Genomic DNA, 24666 nt, shown 5'->3' on the forward strand with positions numbered 1-24666 from the left:
TTCTTGATTGACAGTCTTCCGAGAGGCTTCCGACGGTCGCATCCATCGCGTCAATCGTAGCCGAAAGAAGCCGAACGTCGGTGCGGCTCTATACTGCGCCTGCGCACCGACGTTCGGCTTCTTTCGGAAAATCGTGACGCGATGGATGCGACCGTCGGAAGCCTCTCGGAAGACTGTCAATCAAGAAGGAACGCCCATTCCCGCAGCCCATACCCGGAAGCGACGGAGAGGATGCATCTCGTAAACGGGTAAGTACTGCACATATTTTAAAACAAATAGCCGATTCCCCTAGAGAAAACGAGCAGGAATCTAAGGGGAAAAAGTGCCCTCTAAGGGTGAACCCCCGCTTTAAGACTACAAGACATGCTGAGCTTTGGAGTGCTTTTGTGAATGGATAAATCCTGTTTTGAAAAGTCTCAGTCAGTCTCAATTAGCTAATTATAATGCTAATTATAATGCTTTGTGGAGTTTGCCTCTAACAAACTCCCTTATGACTTCTTATGGATGTCTAAACTCCAAATGTTTTTGGTCTTTTGTTTACCTTGCTCCTTGGTTTATGCTTTGACCAACCCTTGCTTTGATCAGTGCTCTAACCACATATCTAATATGTGATCGTAAAGTAGACATCTCCAAAATATGTTTGGGCAGCAAAGCCAACCATCACATACAGTAAACAGAGAGATGGAGGAGGGTGGGCCAAAGCTTGGCCTTCTAAGCTCTAGCCCAGATAGCAAGCAATTAAGCTGCAAGTTTGAAAATGACTTGCTAAGCTATTGCTAGACTTGCCAGGCTTCACAAGTTTGTTGCACAATTGCAGCAAGTCTGCATTGCATGACTCCAGATTAACTTTCTTTGAAAACATTCTGCAAGTCTGCTGCAAGTTCTGATTCAGTTATGTTGTGCAATAGTCATCCCACCACAGGGGTCACTGCGGCTTGCAGAGCTCTTGCTGTAGACTCACCACTGCAACTTTGCTCTTGCTAGAGACTTTCCATGCAAATTTGCTAAAAATTGGAAACGTGTCAACTAGAACGTGTGCTTCAAGGGCTCTGCAAGTGTAAAACTTGCCAGTGAAAATGAGCAGCAAGTTAACACATGTACAATTCAACACTGCTACAAATGTGTAGAAAAGGGAAGATACAGTAAGTGCCACCTAAGTGCAGTTTTAGAAGCAGGATTTATTGGCAAGGTACATAAAATCACTCACAAGATATAGGTAAACATAAGCTCATCTGGTCTCATCTCATCTCATCTCTTCTGGTCATACAAGTTCCTCCTAGTATCAGAACACAGCACCCATGCGTGGCTGAGATGGTGAGGGGTCCGCTGCGCATCCTTTGGCCACCAGGAAGACGACCGGAATTAGCGTGGAATGCAGGAAAGTGACGTCACGGACAGCGGGGAGACATCCAGAAGAACTGTATCGGTTTAGTCAAACAGGCAGGGAGATTACACGCTCGGAGCATCAGATCCTTCTACAGGTCTCCGAGCACATAGCCTGCCTGCCTGTTTGTCTGACATATACAGTTCTTCTGGATGTCTCCCCCGCTGACCGTGATGTCACTTTCCTGCAATCCACGCTGGTTTCGGTCATCTTCTTGGTGGCCACAGGACACACAGCAGACCCCTCACCATCTCAGTCACGCATGGGTGCTGTGTTCGAATACTTGGAGCAACCTGGATAATCAGAAAACAGATGGGCTTATGTTTACCTCTATCTTGTGAGTGATTTTATGTACCTTGCCAATAAATCCTGCTTTTAAAAACTGCACTTGGGTGGCACTTCCTGTGTCTTCCCTTTTCTATTCCATATACTGTACAGAGATGACATTCTCTGAGGACAGGTGCCGCTGTTTCATCAGATTAGGCGACCCATCAGATCTTGCTACACAAAGATGGAGACGACAAAACGTCACTTCCGTTACAAATTCTGTCAGGTCGCCTAATCTGGCGAAACACCACCTTTATAACCGCACCATTCCCTCCTTATGGACCTATGAACTGATTATGAACTGCATATGATCCATCCAACGTTTATAGTTGCACTGTCTTTTGCGCTTACAGTTATTGATACCATTGCCACAAATGTGTGGCAAGTTATCCTTGCTATCTGGGAGTTAGAATTTGCATAATTTAGTGTCCCGGATTTTGTGGCTCTCAAGCAGGAATACACACCTTGGGGCAGATCCACAAAGAAAGTACTTTCAAAAGTAATTTCAAAATTCCCGCGTCGTATCTTTGTTTTGAATCCTCAAAACAACATACAACGGCATCTGGGTTAGATCCGACAGGTGTACGTCTTCGTACGCCTTTGGATCTTAGATGCAATTCTTCGGCGTCCACTGGGTGGCGTTTCCGTCGTATTCCGCGTCGAGTATGCCAATTAGCTATTTCCGATGATCCACGAACGTACGAGCGGCCGTCGTTTCTAGTCGGCTTTTTTCGACGTATAGTTAAAGCTGCTATCTGGTGGCGTACGCAATGTTAAGTATGGCCGTCGTTCCCGCGTCGAATTTTAAATTTTTTATTTTGTTTGCGTAAGTCGTCCGTGAATGGGGCTGGACGCCATTAACGTTCACGTCAAAACAAATGACGTCCTTGCGACGTCATTTAGCGCAATGCACGGCGGGAAATTTAGGGACGGCGCATGCGCAGTTTGTTTGGCGCGGGGACGCGCTTCATTTAAATGAGGGGGGGTGGGAGAGGGAAATAGCCTCCAATGAGGCCTACGATGACTTCATGGCCCAAGTCCTGTGCTGGTATAGATACATCGACGACATTTTTCTCATATGGACAGGCACTATACAGAGTTTAAATGAATTTATTAGTTGTTTGAACAAAAACACATTCAATTTAAAATTCACCTATGAATTTAATAAAGACACCTTATCATTTTTGGATCTATCAATATATCGAGATGCCTCTAATAACATTGCAACCAGGCTTTATCGAAAGCAAACAGCAGGGAACACGGTGCTACACGCCCAAAGTAGTCACCCGACACACCTCATTCACAGTATCCCGTATGCTCAATACATCCGGCTTAGGAGGAACTGTACACACGATACGGATTTTAGATCTCAGGCCAATGAGCTACGCTCCCGGCTGTTATTGCGAGGGTACAGCAAATCCCTTTTGAGAAAAGCCTTTAATAAGGCTTTTAATCGAGATAGACCCTCTCTTATACATCCTCAAAAAATTGAAAACAAAGACCAACAAATCACTAGATTTATAACAAAATATACGTCTCAACACTACCAACTACGCAGTTGCCTAGAAAAACACTGGCACTTCCTGAGCGAAGATGTTACTATTGGTAAATATGTCAAACACAGACCCGAAATAGTTTTTAGGAAGAACACCTCAATTGGTAATAAACTAACATCAAGTCTCTACCAAGCGAAAACCAATCCTGTGACTCACAATCAAAGCCCAGGTATCTCCAAATGCGGCCATTGTTCTTATTGCCCATGGGTGCAAGCTGGCACTAAATTTAGCTTGCCCAACGGGGAAACTTTTAGACCTCGTTTTCAGGCCAGCTGTGATACCGAGGGGGTCATTTATCTAATGACCTGCAAATGCGGGGCTTACTATGTGGGAAAAACATTACGTAAATTCAAGAAAAGGATCTACGATCATATTTATTATTCACAATACGCTAAGATGCTCACACCCATAAGTCGCCATCTGGGGCTATTTCATAAATTTGACACTTCCCCTATCCAATTTCTAGTATTGGAGGTTGTCCCACGTGACCCTCGAGGGGGTAACTGGGACAAAACTATTCTTCAGAGGGAGACTCTGTGGATAGAGCGCTTGGGCGCCACCAAAGCACCGGGGATTAATGAGGTACTATCATACAGGCCCTTCCTTTGAGGGACCTGTATGGCAGTTCTCATACCCAGAGACCTCTCCATCAAATCGACATTGATTTTCAACGTTGACGGTTTACCCGCCCAAAATCACATCACAATTGACATTTTTTGTATTTATATTTATTTATTATTACTATTTTCATTTATTTTCATATTTATTTTTATTTTTTTTATTTTCATTATTTTTTTCATTTTTTCTATTTTTTATTTAATTTTTATAGTCATATTATTATCATTTATTCTTATTTAATTGTTTATTGTATTTATAATTATATGTCTATTGGTTTGGTGTTGATGTTTGAGCCACTGTTCCTCCGGTCTGACCATTATGAATCTAAATGGTGTTGTTTTCAATTTTTCAATTTTTCTACAAAATAACTTCATCACAGATAAATATGACTAATATCGCAAGTCCTTATTATCTGACCCAGCTACAGTAATTGGCTAGTTTGTTTTAGTGGCCGCATTGGCCCCATTTTGGGCCACCCCTATTTTTCTTTCTCAATTTCCAGGTTTGAAAAGTGTAGTCTGTGACTAATATTGTGCAGTTTCTCTATTGATTTTTTATCAATAAGTAGAAACAGTAGCACGACTATCATTTATTAATATGTTCTACACGCCAACTTTTTTGATGGATCTAAAATTGTTATACATGCATTTTGCGTGTTTCCTTATTTAAATGTTTTATCATTTTCTGTTTATTGTCTGCTCACCAAGCGAATACATATGTTCAGACCTATGCCTGCCTTACCAATTGTCACCACATTGCCATGCGCCGTTGAGCAGATGAACCAGTGGCCAGGTAAGCCATCACACCTTCTGGTCAGATGTTTATTATTCAGACCTTAGAACGTGTGGTGGCACTCTCAATATGGTGTCTCAATTTCCCTACTTCCTTCCATCTGGGAAACACCATGTTATACACTTGTTGTCCATCTACACAAGGAGCCGCATCGCGGCTCACTGTGCGCATGCGCAACGCGCATGCGCAGTGTATCTCTCTCTGGCCGGCGGGATGACTGTCAATCACCGTGACGTCATCCGCGCGGGGTATTTAAACCCAACAAGAGCCTGTGTCTGCAGGTGCTCTTGTTGAATGACAGCAAGGACGGAGGTCTGGGAGGCCTGTACGGTATTTCACTGCTCAAGATTGTTTCATTTGCCAGTTAAGCATTAGGCATGTACACTTTCCCCCTTCCTTATCTTTGTTGGTTCTGGCTTGCTACTATGCTTGTACTAAGAGTGATTTTGTATTTTTAACAGCTGATTGCTGTTCCTCTGTGAGGGGTCTCTATTCCCTGCATCAGCCTAATGCTCAACGCTGCCATCTCGTGGTAGTTTTTGAATTTGCGTTTTATCCAGTCTTCCAGTATCAAGGTAATGAATCACTGCCTACCTACCAACTTTTTTGCTTAAATGCAAAGTTTTGGTTTAAAACACCAACATTATTTGCTATAAATCAAATGTTTATTAATTCTGAGCCTATCATTTGGCAATTAATAACATTATTTATTACTACTTCCTTGTATATCTATTCAAACAGTTGTTTATTTTTCAATTTTTTCTGGACTTTTTACAGTTAGGAGGGGACCTATTTGGATCTTCTACCTTCTGCTGTTTCAATATTTTATTTCTAAGGGTGTTCCCCCCTTTTCCAGTCCCTGGAATTGTTCTCTGAAGGCCTAGGCCCCTATACCTCCTCTAAGGTACGCCATACCAGCCAAGCGTTATATATACTGTTCCTTATATATATTTTTTTTATATATTTGTCTTTTTTCCTCTTTCTTTTTCTTTTTTCTTTTCGATCTTCGTTTTTTTACGGTCCCATTCAATGTTGGACCTATTACCCTATCTGTTTACTACCTATTTTTAGATACCCCAACTGGTTCTTATCTGCCCGGCGGTGCATGGTCAATGTGGTTCCGACCCATGGTAATTTATTTCATCTGTCTAAGGTAGATGGTCTGATCATATATCCAGGTTTGGACGCTGCTGAGCATTCATCAAAGTTATTAAACACCGATTTTTCGGTGAGTATTATGACCATAGTTAAACACTTCTCTCAATATGCTTAGAGGCTTTTTGCATTTATGTATAATATGCCTTAATGTGAAACTATATTGTATTGTACTCAGATATATACATATTTCTAATGGCAATATTGTTTTGTCTTTTAATTAATTAGAAGCTCCCGAAGAAGCGACAACGTCGCGAAACATGTTGAGCTGATCCCCACTTTTATCCAAACTCATCCTGTACCATCTCTTGAAGTGACAACGCCACCCAGTGCTTTTCGTGTATTTCATACATTTAGCCCTGTGGCTATCAGCAATGTCTTCAAAAAGGGATAGGAATTGAGTTATTTGTGTATCTCATTGTATTGTTTTGTTTTCTTTCTTAATTATCAAATTGAGCAATTGTTCAGTGTTTTTTGTGCTAGTGTATTGTTTAAATTAAAATTATTTATATTTTTTCAAAAATCTGGTGCCTACAAAGTCCACTTTCTTCTAGTCTCAGACTTCACAGTCTTTTTCTATTTTCTCTACTTCATTTAAATGAAACACGCCCGCTACTCGCCGCATTTGAATTCCGCGCCGTTACGCCGCGAGAGATACACTACGCCGCCGTAACTTACGGCGCAAATTCTTTCTGGATTCGAACCAAAGCCAGGTAAGTTACGGCGGCATAGCGTATATCAGATATGCTGCGCGGGTGCAGATCTATGTGGATCTGCCCCCTTGTGTGCAGGCTAGAGATCCTGGAGTCTAAAACAGGTACCCCTTTCACGGCCATTTTTAACTACTTCTCACTCGGCTACTGCACATATACAGCCGGGTGGGCGCTCAGGAATGTCCCTCAGAAGGAGCGGCGCGATCCCGATGCGCGGACACCCGGACACAGTGCATCATAGATCGGCAGGAGGGCTCTGTGATTGGCCCTCCTGATCACATGACAGCATGTCCAATCACAGCCGTCATGTGATGTAAACAAAAAGCTATTTGCTAGGTGATCGGCTCACCTCTCCTCACACAAAAGTCGTCGGTGAGGAGAGGAGGGTGGATTGCTGCAGCTGGCTGGTGATCAGTGAGTATGAGCTGTTTTTTCAGCTTTTTACTCACTGATCACCAGTCTAGTGTCCCACACAAAGTAAACAAACATGTCCCCAAAACACATGTCCCCACATAGTAAAAACACCTGCCCCCCACATATGTAACAGTAAAATCACATGTCCCAATGATCATTTGCACACATATGTCCGTGATTACCTGCGCACATCTGTACATGATCATTTGTGTACATATGTCCGTAATCACGCAAACCAATTATTATACTCTTAACGATTTTTACCAAAAACATGTAGTAGAATACATTTTGGCTTAAATTTATGATAAAATTCGATTTTATTGGATTTTTTTAAAAATAGAAAGACAAAAATATTATTTTTTTTCCAAATTTCCGCTTTTTTTGCTTATATCGCAAAAAATTTAAAACGGAGTCGTGAATAAATACCACCAAAAGAAAGTTCTATTGGTGTGAACAAAATGATAAAAATGTAATTTGGGTACAGTATAGCATGACCGCGCAATTGTCATTGGAAGTGCGAGAGCGCTGAAAGCTAAAAATTGGTCTGGGAAGATAAGGGGTGAAAGTGCCCAGTATTGATGTGGTTAAGCAGGCCTCAGGTATAAGTAAATCTAAAGGGCCAGATTCACAAAGGTTAGCGGATCTTTAGATCCGTGTAACCTATGTGTTTTAAGATCCGCCCTCGCAAGTTTGTGAGGAAAGTGTCAAATTCACAACACACTTACCTCCAAACTTGCGACGGCGGATCCTAACTCCCCCGGCGGAATTCTAATTCCACGGCTGGGGGAGTGTACTATTTAAATCAGGCGCGCTCCCGCGCCGATTTAAATACGCATGCGCCGTCCGGGGAATTTCCCGGCGTGCATTGCTCCCACTGACGTCAATAGGACGTCAGTGGTTGCGACGTGAGCGGGACTTGCGACGCGCGTGTTCGTGAATCGGCGTACGCAAACGACGTAGGAAATTTCAAATTCGACGCGGGAACGACGGCCATACTTAACAATACTTACCCCTGCTTTTAGCAGGGGTAAGTATACGACGGGTACCGCGCTACGGAAACGACGTAAGGACACAGCGTCGGGTCCGCGTACGTTCGTGAATTTCGCGTATCTCGCTGATTTACATATTATTCAGTGCCATTTTTAAATCCAAAAAAAGATCCGACAGTGTAACACAGTGTGACACTGTCGGATCTCAGCCCTATCTATGCGTAACTGGTTCTATGAATCAGGTGCATAGATAGGACCAGTAAAAATCAGAGATACGATGGTGTATCTGTAGATACACCGTCGTATCTCTTTGTGAATCTGGCCCAATAAGTGCACTTTGAGCACATACTCTTTGGGCCAGATTCACAAAGAGATACGACGGTGTATCTACAGATACACCATCGTATCTCTGATTTTTACTGGTCCTATCTATGCACCTGATTCATAGAACCAGTTACGCATAGATAGGGCTGAGATCCGACAGTGTCACACTGTGTTACACTGTCGGATATTTTTTTGGATTTAAAAATGGCGCCGGGGGCGTTCCCGCTGATTTACACTGAATAATATGTAAATCAGCGAGATACGCGAAATTCACGAACGTACGCGGACCCGACGCTGTGTTCTTACGTCGTTTCCGTAGCGCGGTACCCGTCGTATACTTACCCCTGCTAAAAGCAGGGGTAAGTATTGTTAAGTATGGCCGTCGTTCCCGCGTCGAATTTGAAATTTCCTACGTCGTTTGCGTACGCCGATTCACGAACACGCGCGTCGCAAGTCCCGCTCACGTCGCAACCACTGACGTCCTATTGACGTCAGTGGGAGCAATGCACGCCGGGAAATTCCCCGGACGGCGCATGCGTATTTAAATCGCCGCGGGAGCGCGCCTGATTTAAATAGTACACTCCCCCAGCCGCGGAATTAGAATTCCGCCGGGGGAGTTAGGATCCGCCGTCGCAAGTTTGGAGGTAAGTGTGTTGTGAATTTGACACTTTCCTCACAAACTTGCGAGGGCGGATCTTAAAACACATAGGTTACATGGATCTAAAGATCCGCTAACCTTTGTGAATCTGGCCCTAGGTCTATAAATAGCGTTTTCCCCTTCTCTCCCCTTCTCTAATTTTTCCATCTGAGGAGGCATAATTGTTCTCAGTAATTGTCAGCAGAATGTAAGTTTTACCAAGTATAATATAATATGCTTTGTATTGACTTATGATGGCTCTCTAAGAACAGGAAATTAGGTTTAAAATAACATCCTTACATAAAAAAAAAACTGCTTTATGTTGGCTTGTGGATTTATAGGGTGAGAATCCTCATCCCATAAAGAAGAACTATATTTTGTTAGGATAAAGCCTCTCCTGGAAATTAACAAACTGCAAGACTCTACCCTGTCAAATCAATTTGATAGATTTAGGAAAGTGGAGAGTGCAAAATCTGGTGCAGCGGTGCAATTAAGCATTACCAAAAGAACCTGGACGCCGATTGGTTTCTACGCAGAGCTGCACCACATTTTGCACTCTCCGGGCCACCATCTTCTTTTTTTTGCAGCAATCTCGCCGATCCACATCACTGGCACCGAGCGAAGTCAACGGGACCTTCCGGGAACATCATCAATTCCCCCCTCCCGTCCACCATCCTCATCATCGTTGGATCAACAGGACCACAGTATCAGCACATCTCCAACAAGTCATCTCCCACCATGCTCTTCTTCAAGTACGCAGCGGACACCCTCCGCAACTTAAGGAAGGCGGCCGCAACGCTACCAACCTCCATTCAAAAAACACTACGGAAAGAACAACTTCTAAGAATCCACCGCCAACCAAACCCAAAAAACGAGAAGCCACCGCAGCGACTACAACACTTAGAATGCGCCCTGATCAACACAAGATCTGCAGTCAAGCACAGAAAGGAAATCCACGACTTCGTCGTCCAACACAACACAGATTGCCTCTTTATCACGGAAAGTTGGCTAACACCCGACTGTAACCCCGTCCTAGCAGAATTGGTACCCGAAAATTATAGCATCCTAACCGAGCATAGAACAGGACAAAGAGGAGGAGGCCTTGCAGTGATCTACAAATCCCACCTCGCTCTCACCAAAACTACTCTACAGAACTCACTGCCCTTTATGGAAACACTCACCCTGCAACTTCAAACAACACCCGAGGAAACCGTCCACATACTACTATGCTACAGACCGCCTGGTCCAAAGACGCATCTCCTCACTCCCTTCACCGAATTCTTCTCGACATACACCTTGAAAACTAAAAACCTGCTGCTACTTGGGGACTTCAACCTCTGGGCTAACTCAACTCAGGATCCCATCGCTACCGCCTGCATCGACCAACTCGAAGAACGCGGTCTGCAGCAACTGATAAAGACTTCAACACATACGTCAGGTCACACTTTGGACCTCATCTTCAAACAAAACGTGATTATCAGAAAATTGGACAACAGACCTTTACCTTGGACGGACCACCACGCCATCAAATTCATATTAACCACCGATACCATCTTTCAAAAACCCAAACCCCCTACAACTATACACTGGGCAAGATCGCAGAAGAAACTACACTCTGAGCTCTTCAAAACCACCCTAGCGACAAAAATAGAAGTACTAAATCGGAACCACTCAACGGAACAAACACTCAACGCTTTAAACAAAGCGTTACTACAAACAGCAGACACAGTCGCTCCGAAACGCAGAGCTCTCAGCCGGAAAAACAACTCGGGCTGGTTCAACGACACTCTCACTCTACTGAAACAGGATCGCAGAAGAGCTGAAGGAGCCTGGAGGAGGAACCCATCAAAAGAAAACCTCACAAAGTACAAAATCCTCACCAAGAACTACCACAAAGCGATTTTTAAAGCTAAAAAAGACCATTTCGCACACACCATCTCCAAAGCCCTAAACCGTCCACGGGAACTTTTTAAACTAGTCGCTAAGACTATGAACCCCTCCTGCTTGGACCCCCCTGCAAGTGAAACACAGGAATTCTGCAATGAGCTATCTGACTTTTTCATCGACAAAATCGAAACGATTCGGGCAACAGTTCAACAGAAAAAGCACACCAACCACATTCAGATACAGCTAGAAGAAGAAATCAACATAAATAACCCACGATCGACGATTTTTGAGCTGGTCCCAATTACAATCGACACCACAAAAAACATCATCGGAAGCCTCCGAGACAACACATCACCCAATGACATCGTTCCTACAAAACTTTTGAAAGAATGCACGGACATTTTGGCACCCACCATAACGCACATCATAAACCAATCATTCAGGGAAGGGATAGTCCCTAACAACCTCAAGCAAGGCATAATAAAACCCCTCTTAAAGAAACCCAACCTCGACCCGAAAGACCCAAACCAGCGCAGACCGGTAACAAGCCTCAACACGATCTCCAAGATCATGGAGAAAGCAGTAGTACAACAGCTTCAGCCACACCTGGACGATCACAAACTCCTAGATCCTCTACAATCAGGTTTTCGCCCAGGCCACGGCACAGAAACGGCTCTTCTCAAGATATGGGATGACGCCCTCGAAGCAGCAGATGATGGAGAATCCTGTCTCCTAGTGCTGCTGGACCTTAGCGCAGCCTTCGACACGGTAGACCACAACATATTGCTCACACGACTCAAGGAAGTAGCAGGAGTCTCAGACGCGGCCCTACCGTGGTTCGCATCTTTCCTAGGAAATCGCACTCAGACCGTGAAACTTGGAGGTTTTACATCAGAAACACGGACCGTTACATGCGGAGTCCCGCAAGGATCGCCCCTCTCACCCGTACTCTTCAACATCTACATCCGCCCGCTCCTCAAAATCATCAGCAAACAGGACCTGCGCTACCTATGCTGACGACACGCAGCTTTACCTTCGAATCACCAACAAAAAAGAACAATTTCATGAACTTGGAAAATGCCTCACACTGATCGACAATTGGATGACTGAAAGCTCCCTCAAACTCAACGGATCCAAAACAGAGCTACTCACCCTACACGCAAATAGGAAATCCATTTCTAGGACCACATGGATACCACCCACCATCCTCGGACAAACCATTGCGCCAAGCAACAAGGTCAAAAGCCTCGGAGTCATCTTTGACGCAGACATGACGATGGATGCACAAATAGGATCAGTTGTCAGCAGTTCTCATCATCTGCTCCGCATGCTACGTAGACTCATCCCCTTCATCCCGGAAGAAGACAGAGCTGTAGTGGTTGGAACTATCATCAATTCACGACTCGACTACGCAAATTCGCTCTATTTAGGACTACCGAAATACCAGATGTCACGTCTACAAGTCGTCCAGAACACGGCAGCCAGACTGGTAACAGGTAAAAAGTCGTGGGAATCAGTCTCCCCGGCCTTGAGATCCCTCCACTGGCTGTCCGTACAGGACAGGGTGACATTCAAGACACTCTGCCTCACCCACAAATGTATACATGGGAACGCTCCACAATACTTAAGCGAGAAAATAAAACCCTACGTCACCAAGCGCGTGCTCCGATCAACCAACCAAAACCTTCTCCAAATTCCTAAATCCCGCTACAAATCGAAGGGAGAACGCAGATTTTCGGTCCAAGGACCTCGGCTCTGGAATGCTCTACCCACTACCATCCGCCTGGAGGAAAACCATCGGGCCTTTAGGAAAAAACTAAAGACCCACCTCTTCTGAAGGACCGGTACGACTCTGGATGTCAAGCGCCTTGAGGCGATTAAGTTCGCATTTGCTGCGCTATATAAGTCACTCACTCACTCACTCACTCACTCACTCACTCACTCACTCACTCCAGCTTTAGAAAATCAACCCCTCTATGTTAAACTTTAGAGGACAACAAAATGTGATATCTCCACATTCTTTAAAGAGACTTTATTGCCGTGATGGCCTATTAGCTAGATTGAAATCCGTCACGTCAGCGGAGAGCGGACATCGGCCCGATTTCTGCTGAAAATGGATCACAGGAGTGCAAAACTAACTTCACTTCTGTAATCAATAGGAGAAGTCCAGCCAAATGAGGTTTGGCTGGACTTCTCCTTTAACGTAATGGAGACGAACAAAGGCAAAAAATCATTGTAGTTCAGCCTGGGTAACAACCATGACTCTCTCCATGGATACAGTGAAGAATCGAGTGTACTCAGCCATCCAGGAAATGGGAGTGTGTAATTTGCATAATTCCCAGGACAAAATAAGGAAAAAATCTGAAGTATACTAAACAGTTGTTTTTGAGTTTAGATACACTTTGAGGGTCTTCTCTACTAATCCCAACTCCTTTCTCCTTTATATACCTATGATGTAGTCACTGTTGCACTCTTTATAAAAATATCCCTTATAATAGCAGTGAGGGTGCATTTAGGGACTTAGGCACAGAGATGCTAAACCGCAACCTTTAAGAGGTTGATAGGTGAATGTGTTCAATAGCATGTTAAGTGTTTATTTATTCGGTCTGTTTTTTGGAGAATAACTTTAGGTTGCTGTTAAATGTATTCATGTAGTGAGGTCTTCCTCACACTGCATAGGTTCAATGCTTGTTTGGCTAAAGCCCTGTACACACGATCAGTCCATCTGATGAGAACGGTCCGAAGGACCGTTGTCATCGGTTAACCGATGAAGCTGACTGATGGTCTGATGTGCCTACACACCATAGGTTAAATAACCGATCGGGTCAGAACGCGCTGACGTAAAACACAACAACGTGCTGGAAAAAATGAATTTCAATGCTTCCAAGCATGCGTCGACTTGATTCTGAGCATTCGTGGATTTTTAACAGATGCTTTTGCATACTAACCGTCTGTTTTGACCTATCGGTTAGGCGTCCATCGGTTCAATTTTAAAGCAAGTTCTACATTTTTTGACCGAAGGATAACTGACCGATGGGGCCCACACACGGTCGGTTTGGTCCGATTAAAAAAAGGTCCTTCAGTCCGTTTTCATCGGTTTTGACCGACCGTGTGTACGCGGCCTTAGTGGGAAAGGAATGAGTACAAATACTTACCTTTTTCTTTCCCTTGCAGGTTTTCTCCTATCTGTGTGGCCAGTCTCCCAAAGCCACCTCACTTAAGTCTGTGATATTATCACGTACAATGCAGGACCATAATTCCTGCATTGTATGGGGGGACAGTAAAGGCCTGTCCACATTCAACAACATTGAACAGTGAAATAGAGCGCAGGCTGCCAGTGGAGTGAAGAATAGAGTAAGCATTTGTACTTTTTTGTTTTGCTTCAAGCAAAAGGGGAATTCAACCCATGCATAGCATTGGGTGATTCCCCCCACATGGGTATATTTAACAGCAGCTTGGAGTGGGGCTTTAAATGAGGCTTCATTCTTAATAACATAAACAAGTCAGAATGTATTTGTTATGTGTTAAATGTGGCCAGTGCCATGAACAGCCTATATTTCTGCTCAGTTTGAGGGTTGACTTATACACTGAACCTTTTCTTATCCTGGATGTGACTTGTAAACTAAGGAATAACTAAGCAATAACAGATGAATCCTAAAGGATTCATTTTACAAAGAAAGATAGATTACTGTATAGATTGGAACTTTGAATCTTCAATTTATATAAAGAGTTTTTATTGTAAATATACTGTATGATGTCTGTATTTCATAAGTGTTATGCCATTTAGAAAGCAGAGAAGCTGTAAGTACAAACCTGTACCTTTGTTAAGGTAGACTTCTGTACAAGGAATTTGTATGTCTATATCCTGAGTCAGATTTTTTTTTAAATGCTTTATTTATGTATTAACGAGGTCATATACATGTAAAAGACTGGTCATTATAAGATGACTGATATAGTTTGACAAAGACATCTGGAGTGTATACAGAGCCATATTATTTTCGGTAAGCATAGTGGCTGTGGAGTGAAATCCATTACTTGCACATTTCATTTTGTGATTGTCAGTATAGAGAAAATTCAGGGAGTATCTGTTCTTTGTGTCAAGCTCACTGATTCAGATCTTTTTTTTTTTTTAGTTTCGGGCAAATACAGCAAAGAAGAGGGGGTGTTATAACAGACTGTGTTGTAAGTCAGGGGGCTATGGCTTCCCTTGGTTAAGAATAAATGTGTGGATCGGGATGTAAGCAGGGGAATCTGGGAAAAATGGCTTAATGGCAGGGATGAAGAGAGTAGGGGGAGCCACCGAGGGACAGGAAGTGTGATTTTGACTAAAAGAAGAAGGAGGCAAGTTATGGGAATTAGTAAGGTTATTTTGCCTCCCTTTCTACTCCAAACATAATGCATTTGGTCCTTGTTTGAGTATATAAACATATGCCGAGTTTTTCTCTGTCAGTCAGGTTCTCTATTCTCTGTTTACCATCTACCCTATTAAGCTCTATCTGGATGGACGGAGGGGAGCCTCCCACTAGCAGGCAGAGATGTTGGCCTTAACAACATTTCGGAGGTGTCTTAAGATTGATTCCTAAGAAGTTTTAGTGGGGATGGTGTTATGGTGTAGAAGGAAGAGATCTGCAGGCATATTAAAGTTAGTGACGTGGAAGAAGATGTGTGGAAGAGATGCTCTGTTATCACCTTGTGATGATCTTTTATTACACTCTTGTATCCTGGTACAGATTGATGATTTGAAAGTTGCTCTAGGGAGAAAGTAATGTTTAAAGCGGGAGTTCACCCATTTCTAAATTTTTTTTTTTTCTTCCCCTAGATTCCTGCTCGTTCGGTCTAGGGGAATCGGCTATTTGTATTAAAATAGGTGCAGTACTTACCCGTTTTCGAGCTGCATCTTCTTCCGTCGCTTCCGGGTATGGTCTTCGGGAGCGGGCGTTCCTTCTTGATTGACATTCTTCCGAGAGGCTTCCGACGGTCGCATCCATCGCGTCACTCGTAGCCGAAAGAAGCCGAACGTCGGTGCGGCTCTATACTGCGCCTGCGCACCGACGTTCGGCTTCTTTCGGAAAATCGTGACGAGATGGATGCGACCGTCGGAAGCCTCTCGGAAACCTGTCAATCAAGAAGGAACGCCCATTCCCGAAGCCCATACCCGGAAGCGACGGAGAGGATGCATCTCGTAAACGGGTAAGTACTGCACATATTTTAAAATAAATAGCCGATTCCCCTAGTAATAACGAGCAGGAAGCGAAGGGGGAAAAGTGCCCTCTAAGGGTGAACCCCCGCTTTAAGCCATGTTCCCTGGCCATTCTGAATGTGGTCAGGGTATGGCATAATTAAGCAGGCATAGATAAATGACAGGGCATGTCTGAGAAGGCCTTCATCTGAGTGTAGCGCCTGTGTACTTTTGGTACAGGTGCTATGTCAAATTTAGAGGGGGGATGAGAGAGTTATTTTGCTATCATCCATGTTGATTCGTTTAAATTGGGTTTCTGCCGTGCTGGGCTTCCTACGGTTTCATTCTGTGTTCCAAAGATACTGTTCCATCTTTGGATAGCAGGTGGCGCCAGAGGGGTCCACGCAGAGGCGCCTTTCTCCAGCAGCCAATCAGAGGAGTGTTTCCCTCGCGGGGCATGCTGGGGAGGGTATTTCTGTGGCAGACGCCATTTTGTGGGGTTCTTCACCCGTTCCTGGTTCCAGGTGCGGCACCCACCTTTAGGGTGTGCGCACATCACAGGCCTCGGCGAGATGGCCTATTAGGCCGGGGCGCATGTGCTACGCGGATTTCCTGACTCTGGGCCCTTATGGCTCGGAGCAACTAAAGCTGTAAAGGGGCCCCAGTGACTTACTGGGTCTCCACACTTCATGTGGAAGATCCCAAGCGAGTTATGCTGTTCGGTGGGGAGTCGGTCTGAGGTGAGCCCGGAGGCAGGTGATCCAACAGGGCTTAGAAGATCCATTTAAATTATATTTACTGGGAGGATTCGCTCTACTATTCATGTTCCTGAGTAAAGGGCCTTTGGCAGAGGTCTCACTACAAATTCTAAGTTCTACTAGAGCCAAGTCAGTGGCAGAGACTTGATCCTTCCCAGAAGTTCTAAGTGAGAGAGGCCTGTCCAGGTACGCTTTACCCACTCTGGCTGGAGTGGCGACGTGAGTTAAAGTCCCATTGGAGGCAGGACTGCTTCCGTTTATCCATAGGCCTGAATCTGCAAATTTTCCTTTCACCAACCTATTTCTTTCTACTTTGAGTTAACCATTTGCCATGTTGGGCAAGAAATAAAAGCACAGAAAACGACACCCTGCTGTTTGGACATTTCGTTATTGCATCATCATCATCATCCCTAGACACATCACAGAGGTAACATAATCATGCCGTCCCAACCTAACCAGCGGCTCCTGAGGGGGTAGCCCTACATGAGCATAGATTCTCAAACCATGAGAAGTTGTAGTGGAATTTTTTAAGTGATTGTAAATGGTCAAGAAATGGTGTAGGGCATTCCAAAAGGGCAGGTGGAAAATGCATGTAGGAGAAGTCAGGTGTGTAATTCTTGGCCATTTTGAACCCATAAATTGGTAGGAGGCACAGTAAATGCTTTTTCGTTAAGTTGAATGGCTTGAATCTCAAATCTGTTGCGGCAGGTTTTCAGGGAATTATTATATTGAGCTTATTCGAGGTGTACACAGACCTTGCTATGGCTTTGCCTATTCCAATCAAGTGGATATACTGGGTGATAAGATGTATTGTATAATGTCAGGCCCACCATTGAAATTCCAATATAGGAGTTGGGGGGTTTAAAGTATTTGTTGTTTCAACCTGGGAAACGTATATAGTAGGTCCATATCAAATTGGTAAAAAGCCCCGAGGCTGGGTGGAAGAAAGTCATGCATCACTGGAGATTCTTCAAATTGGAATGTTTGACCCAGAGGCGATTCAGTTCGCATGTGTTGCGCTTTACAAGTCTCTCTCTCTCTCTCTCTCTCTTTGTGGGGGTCGAAAAGATTGTCTGTGAGTAATTTTTGAACATTCATGGAGTTTATTATATACAATAAACTCAAGGAGAGAGGTTTACGACACTTAATGCCCAAAAGGGTCTCACTTCTAGTAAAGGGTCTCTGCAGGTAGCATACATACAACACTGCCTCCTTCTCTGGAAAAAGCCCAGGAGTTAAAGGGGTTTTCCACCCATTTTTTAAGTTTATTAAAAGTCAGCAGCTACAAAAAGTGTAGCTGCTGGCTTTTAATAAACTGACACTTACCTGCTCCAGCGTTCCAGCGACGCGCCGGCCGGGGGTCCGCTCCTCTCCCCCGCTCCCCGGCCGGCGTCTTCATTGTCACTGTGGGCACCCAGACGTGACAGCTTTCGGCTTCACGGCCGGGCACCCACTGCGCATGCACGAGCGGCACTGCGCATGCGCGTGCGGCCCGGCGCTGCGCTGTTTGATTGGACAGGCGATCGCCTGGGACCTGTCACGTGCCCCAGGCGATCGCCTACAGGGAGGGGCTGCCAAAAGGCAATATGACCTATCGCCTTTGCAGCCCCTCGGCGGAGGGAGGAAGTGGGACAGGAAGTCCCCTTCTCCTGAAGCCCCCACTCCCCCCCAAAAAAAAATTACATGCCAAATGTGGCATGTAAGGAGTTCCATTTTTGGGTGGAACTCCTCTTTAAAGCGGTAGTTCACCCCCCCCGACACATTTTACCATCGAGACAGGCATTGTAGCGCGAGCTACAGTATGCCTGTCCCGATTTTTTTAACCCCGTACTCACCTTGTAGTCGTCCATCGTAGATTCCGGCTCCCGCGGGGAATGGGCGTGCCTATGGAGAGGGAGGATGATTGACGGCCGGCCCTGGCACGTCACTCTCCCCGAAGACAGCCGGAGTAGGTCTCGGCTCTTCACGGCGCCTGCGCACAGGCTATGCGCACGCGTCGTGAAGACCGAGCCTATTTTGGCTATTTCCGGAGAAGCGTGACGCGCCAGAGCCGGCCGTCAATCATCCTCCGTCTCCATAGGCACGCCCATTCCCCGGAATCTTCGATGGACGACTACAAGGTGAGTACGGCGGTAAAAAATTCGTGACAGGCATACTGTAGCTCGCGCTACAATGCCTGATTTTAAGGTAAAATAAAAAATAAAAAAAATTTTCCCGTCGATAGGGTGAACCCCCGCTTTAAGTACCTTTCTGAAAGGTTGCTTTAGATATTTATATCCTCCCTAGCATGCACCACCAGCAATACATCTCCTAGTGGTTGGCCATGGAGACATAAATATTTATACCTTTAGCAGTGCTGCTTCTTGGGGCATCTGCTGAGAAACAGTCCCCTGTAACAAACAAATAGTAATCCAAGCTCAGGCCAACTAAAGCCTAGCTGCAATCTTAAATTAAACTAGACCCATTATTGCTTCGGGCAGCACCCCTACACATGTTAGTGAAAATAGTTCACACAATCTGATTTAATATTTGGCTTACAATTTGTAAGGGAAGAGTAGGCAAAAAATAGACCACACATTTTACTCTCAAATTTTACAAATCATTCAACTTTTTTTCAGATCCTTTGCATTACTATCAAAGCCTGCAGCCATCCAAGCAAATATTGCAATGTGAATACTAATAGACAATAGCTCTTTAAATAAGGAACAAGCCTGACATTTTAATCAATAGATGCACAGACTACAACTGTGCAGTCGGTCCAAATCACAAACGCAGTGTTTGCATATAACCAAATATAATTTTTGCAATTAGCTGCAACAACCTGCACTATTAAAGCAGTTGCTAAATGGTGTCATTTTGCCAATAATAGCCATGCCAAGCAACGCAAATTTAGGAATTTTGTGATCTTACTTGAATAATCACAGCTTATTTCAGGCCAAAAAACTATAATTTTCTCATTTAGTTTAGACCTAAAATTGGTCATACTTGTAACGCATAGGCCACACAATATGTTCTTGGACCCAGATTTTCTGTATATGCATATGACCAAATCCATAGGACTCACTCTTTTAGTATCTCTTCAAACCTCTACATTGGGAGTCGGCAATGCATTGATTGCAATCTACCCGTTCTTCGCGGCCATGTGATGAATAGGAATTTTAAAGCGTGACATGTTAGATATCTATTCACTTGACATAAAATCATATCTCACATTATACAAAAAAAATTGAATAAATATTGTGTTTTGTTTTTATCCCAGATTATGAAAATAGTTTTATTCCAAAACAATCGCGTTTGAAAAATTCCTGCGCAGATCCCGCGTGGCATAAAAAGAGTGTCTCTGCTAAAATAATATATATAGGGGTAGATCCACAAAGAAAGTACGCTGGCTTATCTATTGATACGCCGGCGTAATTTCAAAATTCCCGCGTCGTATCTTTGTTTTGAATCCTCAAAACAAGCTACGACGGCATCTGGGTTAGATCCGACAGGCATACCTCTTTGTACGCCTTCGGATCTTAGATGCAATTTTTCGACGTCCGCTAGGTGGCGTTTTCGTCGTTATCTGCGTCGAGTATGCAAATTAGCTATTTCCGACGATCCACGAACGTACAAGCGGCCGTCGCATTTTTTTACGTCGTTTCCGTTCGGCTTTTTCCGGCGTATAGTTAAAGCTGCTATCTGGTGGCGTACTCAATGTTAAGTATGGCCGTCGTTCCCGCATATAATTTTGAAATGTTTATGTCGTTTGCGTAAGTCGTCCGTGAATGGGGATGGACGCCATTTACGTTCACGTCAAAAACAATGACGTCCTTGCGACGTCATTTGGAGCAATGCACCCTGGGAGTTTTGACGGACGGGGAATGCGCAGTTTGTTCGGCGCAGGGACGCGCTTCATTTAAATGAAACACGCCCCCTACCCACCCAATTTGAATTCCGCGCCCTTACGCCGCGAGAGATACACTAAGCCGCCGTAACTTACGGTGTGAATTCTTTCAGGATTCAAAGAAAAGAAAAGTAAGTTACAGCAGCGTAGCGTATCTCACATACGCTGCGCCCACGCAGATGTATGTGGATCTGCCCCATAATGTTTGGGGGTCCTGAGTAATTTTCTAGCAAAAAATATTAAGGATTTTACATGTCGGAAAGAAGTGTCAGAATTGGCTTGGGAGGCAAGTGGTTAAACTAATAATTGTTTTTTTGTTTTGTTTTTTTAGGAATAGGAATATCTGAACCTTCTTTTATAGCAAAGTGTGAAGATAGATTATTCAAATATTTATTTCAACAACAAGATTACCAGAAGTGGGTTCGTCCAGTCGAAAACTTGAATGACACAGTGAAAGTGAAGTTTGGTCTTGCTATTACTCAGCTTGTGGATGTAGTATGTATGACATATTTTATTATGATAAAAGCGGAAAAGAGTTTATATTTTATTAATGATCTTAATTTTATTAAAAGAGCTCTCTTTGTAAAGCTGATTAAACTCTACTTTTGTGAAAAATAAAAATGGCAATTAAAAAATGTAGCATATACAATTGCTACACAGACCATATTGTAATGTCATGTTATTAAAAATTGCCTTTCCTTTTCAATCTGCAGCCTCTGAAATATTCTGTAAAATGTAATACAATATGGAAACCTGCAGGCCTTCTGTACACAGTGTGTATACAGAACATCCCCCAAAATGTAATTTTCTCATGGAGGAGGGGGGTCTGACGGTTCTCAAATTCTCCCGTTACTTTCTGGCAGAGCATGCCCATAGGTGGCTGACTCTTCCAGATGATGATGTGGCATTGTCTTTCGAGGCAACTGTTGTTGGCTCCTATGAGGCATTGTCTCATTTGGTATTCTGAGGAGCTAGGATCCCCTATCCTTTCACTGTATCCATGCGAGCCACAATTCAGGCTTTGGGAGGTGACTAGGTGGGCAGAGATTGGAGGTTATAGTGTAGTTTCTCTTTATATGCCCTCTCAGTTACAGAGCCCATTCCAGAGCCCATTATTTGGACTAAATTTGGTTTAAAAAACGGTAGGATCTGTTGTGCGGAATGGGATACTGCTTGCTTTTAAATCTTTAAAATCCCAATTTGGATTGCCCAACTCTCACCTCTTCCGCTACCTGAAGTTCAGATACGCCTTCTAGGCTCAGTTCTGCTTCTCAGGTATAGTAATGGGTGACTTGGAGGCTTTACTAAAGGATGACACCTTAAAAAAGGAGCTATAATCCATATCTAAACAATTATTTATTGATACTGCCATACTTTTCCTGCCCTCTTGTAATGCTTGGTTAAATCATTTTCCTAGCATGGATGGTGATGACTGGGACAAAATTGGGGACTCCCCATTTACTCGACTGGTGTCCGCAGGAGACCACCTTATCCAATATAAATTCTTGCACAGAATTTATTTAACCCCTACTAGTTTGGCTAAAGTATTTCTCTTCCAGTCGCCTAGTTGTTGGCAATGTAATTCCTCCAATGTGGATTTAATTTATGTATTTTGGGATTGTACAGAAATACAACAATTCTGGCTCAATGTAGTACAATGTGTAAACACTATCACGACATTACACATAATCCTCACTTGGGAGATTTGCTTGCTGGGATTGGTTGACTCCTTGGCCCCTACAAAGGTGATCCGAAATCTCCAGGAAATGCCCGGAATGCCATTAAAAGCATTATTCTTTCTCAGAAGAAATGTACTGCTCTGACTATTACAGCCTGGAAAGCTCTGATAAATAAAGTCATGCCTCTTTATAAGGCTATATACCAGGTTTTCAAGTCCTGAGCTACTAGCCAATCCTCAAGAGTTACTCGCCACCAGTTGCCCCACCTAATTCATACACTGCCCTGCGCTTAATTGCACCCGTAAACACGCCCTCGTAGATTATCTCATGGAATGACACTGTTAAATGTTTTATGCAGAATCAAGTTACAAAATTAAATATTATCAACAACAACTTTAACAAAATGGGACAGGGCACTGGGGTCAGACCAGAGGGACAGGGCACTGGGGTCAGACCAGAGGGACAGGGCACTGGGGTCAGACCAGAGGGACAGGGCACTGGGGGCAGATCAGAGGGACAGGGCACTAGAACTGGGTCTCTTCCCCATTCTCTTGCTGTCTCCTCTGCAACTCTCATTCATCCATCCTCTCTCTCTCCCATTCATCTCATCGGCAGGAGCCTGTGTGTGCGGCTCCACGCTTGCATGTCCCCACTAATAATAAAGAAAGCCATAAGAAGTTCTGTTTGCAGTCTGTGAGAAGCCATGTGAGGGACACAGCAAACATGTCGAAGAAGGTGCTATGGTCAAATGACACCAAAACTGAACTAATGTGTGGCGAAAAAGAAACACTGCACATCACCTTAAGCACACCATGTGTGGGGTGCTTTTCTTTAGCAGGGACAGTGAAGCTGGTCAGAGTTGATGGGAAGATGGATTTACCCAAATACAGGGCAATCTTAAAAGAAAACCTTTTAGGGTCTGCAAAAGTCTTGAGACTTGGGGGGAGGTTCACAAACATACAACCAGAGCTACAATGGAATGGTTTAGATAGATAAGCATATGCATGTATGTGTTAGAATGGCCCAGTCAAAGTCCAGACCTAATTCCAATTGAGAATCTGTGGCAAGACTTAAAAATAGCTTTCCATCCAATCTGACAGAGCTTGATTTATTTTATAAAGAAGAATGGGCAAAAATGTCACTCTTTAGATGTGCAAAGCTGGGAGAGACATACCCAAAAGGGCTTGCAGATGCATCTGCAGCAAAAGGTGTTCTACAAAGTATTGACTAAGGGGGGCTGAATACAAATGCATAAATGATAAATTGAAAACCATTTATAATTTTCCTTCCACTTCACAATTACGTACCACTTTCTGTTGGTCTATCACACAACATCCCAATAAAATACATTTACGTTTTTGGTTGTAACATGACAAAATGTGGAACATGTCAAGGGGTATGAATACTTTTTCAAGGCATTTTACTTGGCCCCGTCCATCGTCCCTTTGATGCAGTGAAGTTGTCCTGTCCTCTTAGCAGAAAAACACCCCCAAAGCCTAATGTTTCCACCTCCATGTTTGACGGTGGGGATGGTGTTGTTGGGGCCAGAGGCAGCATTACTCCTTCTCCGAACACGGTGGGTTGAGTTGATGTCAAATAGCTCCATTTTGGTCTCATCTGACCACAACACTTTCACCCAGTTCTCCTCTTAATCATTCAGATGTTCATTAACAAACTTCAGATGGGCCTGTACATGTGCTTTCTTGAGCAGGGGGACCTTGCGGGAGCTGCAGGATCTCAGTCCTTCACAGCATAGTGTGTTACCAATTGATTTCTTGATGACTATGGTCCCAGCTGCCTTGAGATCATTGACACGATTCTCCTGTGTAGTTCTGGGCTGATTGCCCACTGTTATCGTGATCATTGAAACTCCATGAGCCCCAGACCAAGGGAGATTGACAGTTATTTTGTGTTTCTTCCATTTGCGAATAATCACACCAACCGGCGTCACCCTCTCACCAAGCTACTTGGCGATGGTCTGGTCTTGTAGCCCTTTCCAGCTTTGTGTAGGGCTACAATCTTGTCCCTGACATCCGTGGACATCGCATTGGTCTTGGCCATGGTGGAGAAATTGGAATCTGATTGCTTCTGTGGATAGGTGTCTTTTATACAGGTAACAAGCTGAGATTAGGAGCACTCCCTTTATGGGAGTGCTCCTAATCTCAGCTTGTTACCTGTATAGAAGACACCTGAGAGCCAGAAATCTTGCTGATTCATAGAGGATCAAATACTTATTTTACTCATTAAAATAAAAATCTATTTAAAACTTTTTTTTAAATGCATTTTTCTGGAGATTTTTTAGTTTTTATTCAGTCTCTCACTGTTAAAATAAACCTACCATTAAAATTATAGACTGATCATTTCTTTG

At 43.9% G+C, this 24666-nt stretch overlaps 1 protein-coding gene across 5 annotated transcripts in view; it reads left to right on the top strand.

The window, feature by feature from the left end:
• The window catches only part of LOC120931426 (neuronal acetylcholine receptor subunit alpha-5), a 69550-nt gene that overhangs the window by 17213 nt on the left and 27671 nt on the right, over nucleotides 1–24666 (top strand). For 2 of the 5 annotated variants that reach the window (XM_040342850.1, XM_040342852.1), the window contains exon 2: nucleotides 20951–21075. The exons of 1 other annotated variant lie outside the window; for it this stretch is intronic. In XM_040342850.1, the coding sequence (XP_040198784.1) occupies nucleotides 20951–21075 (125 nt within the window). Of the gene's footprint in view, nucleotides 1–20950; nucleotides 21119–24666 lie in introns of those variants that run through there. 2 more of the 5 variants (XM_040342849.1, XM_040342851.1) reach the window with 2 other exon arrangements.

The sequence above is a fragment of the Rana temporaria genome, chromosome 3 (assembly GCF_905171775.1).
Source record: "Rana temporaria chromosome 3, aRanTem1.1, whole genome shotgun sequence".
NCBI classification, from domain to species: domain Eukaryota; kingdom Metazoa; phylum Chordata; class Amphibia; order Anura; family Ranidae; genus Rana; species Rana temporaria.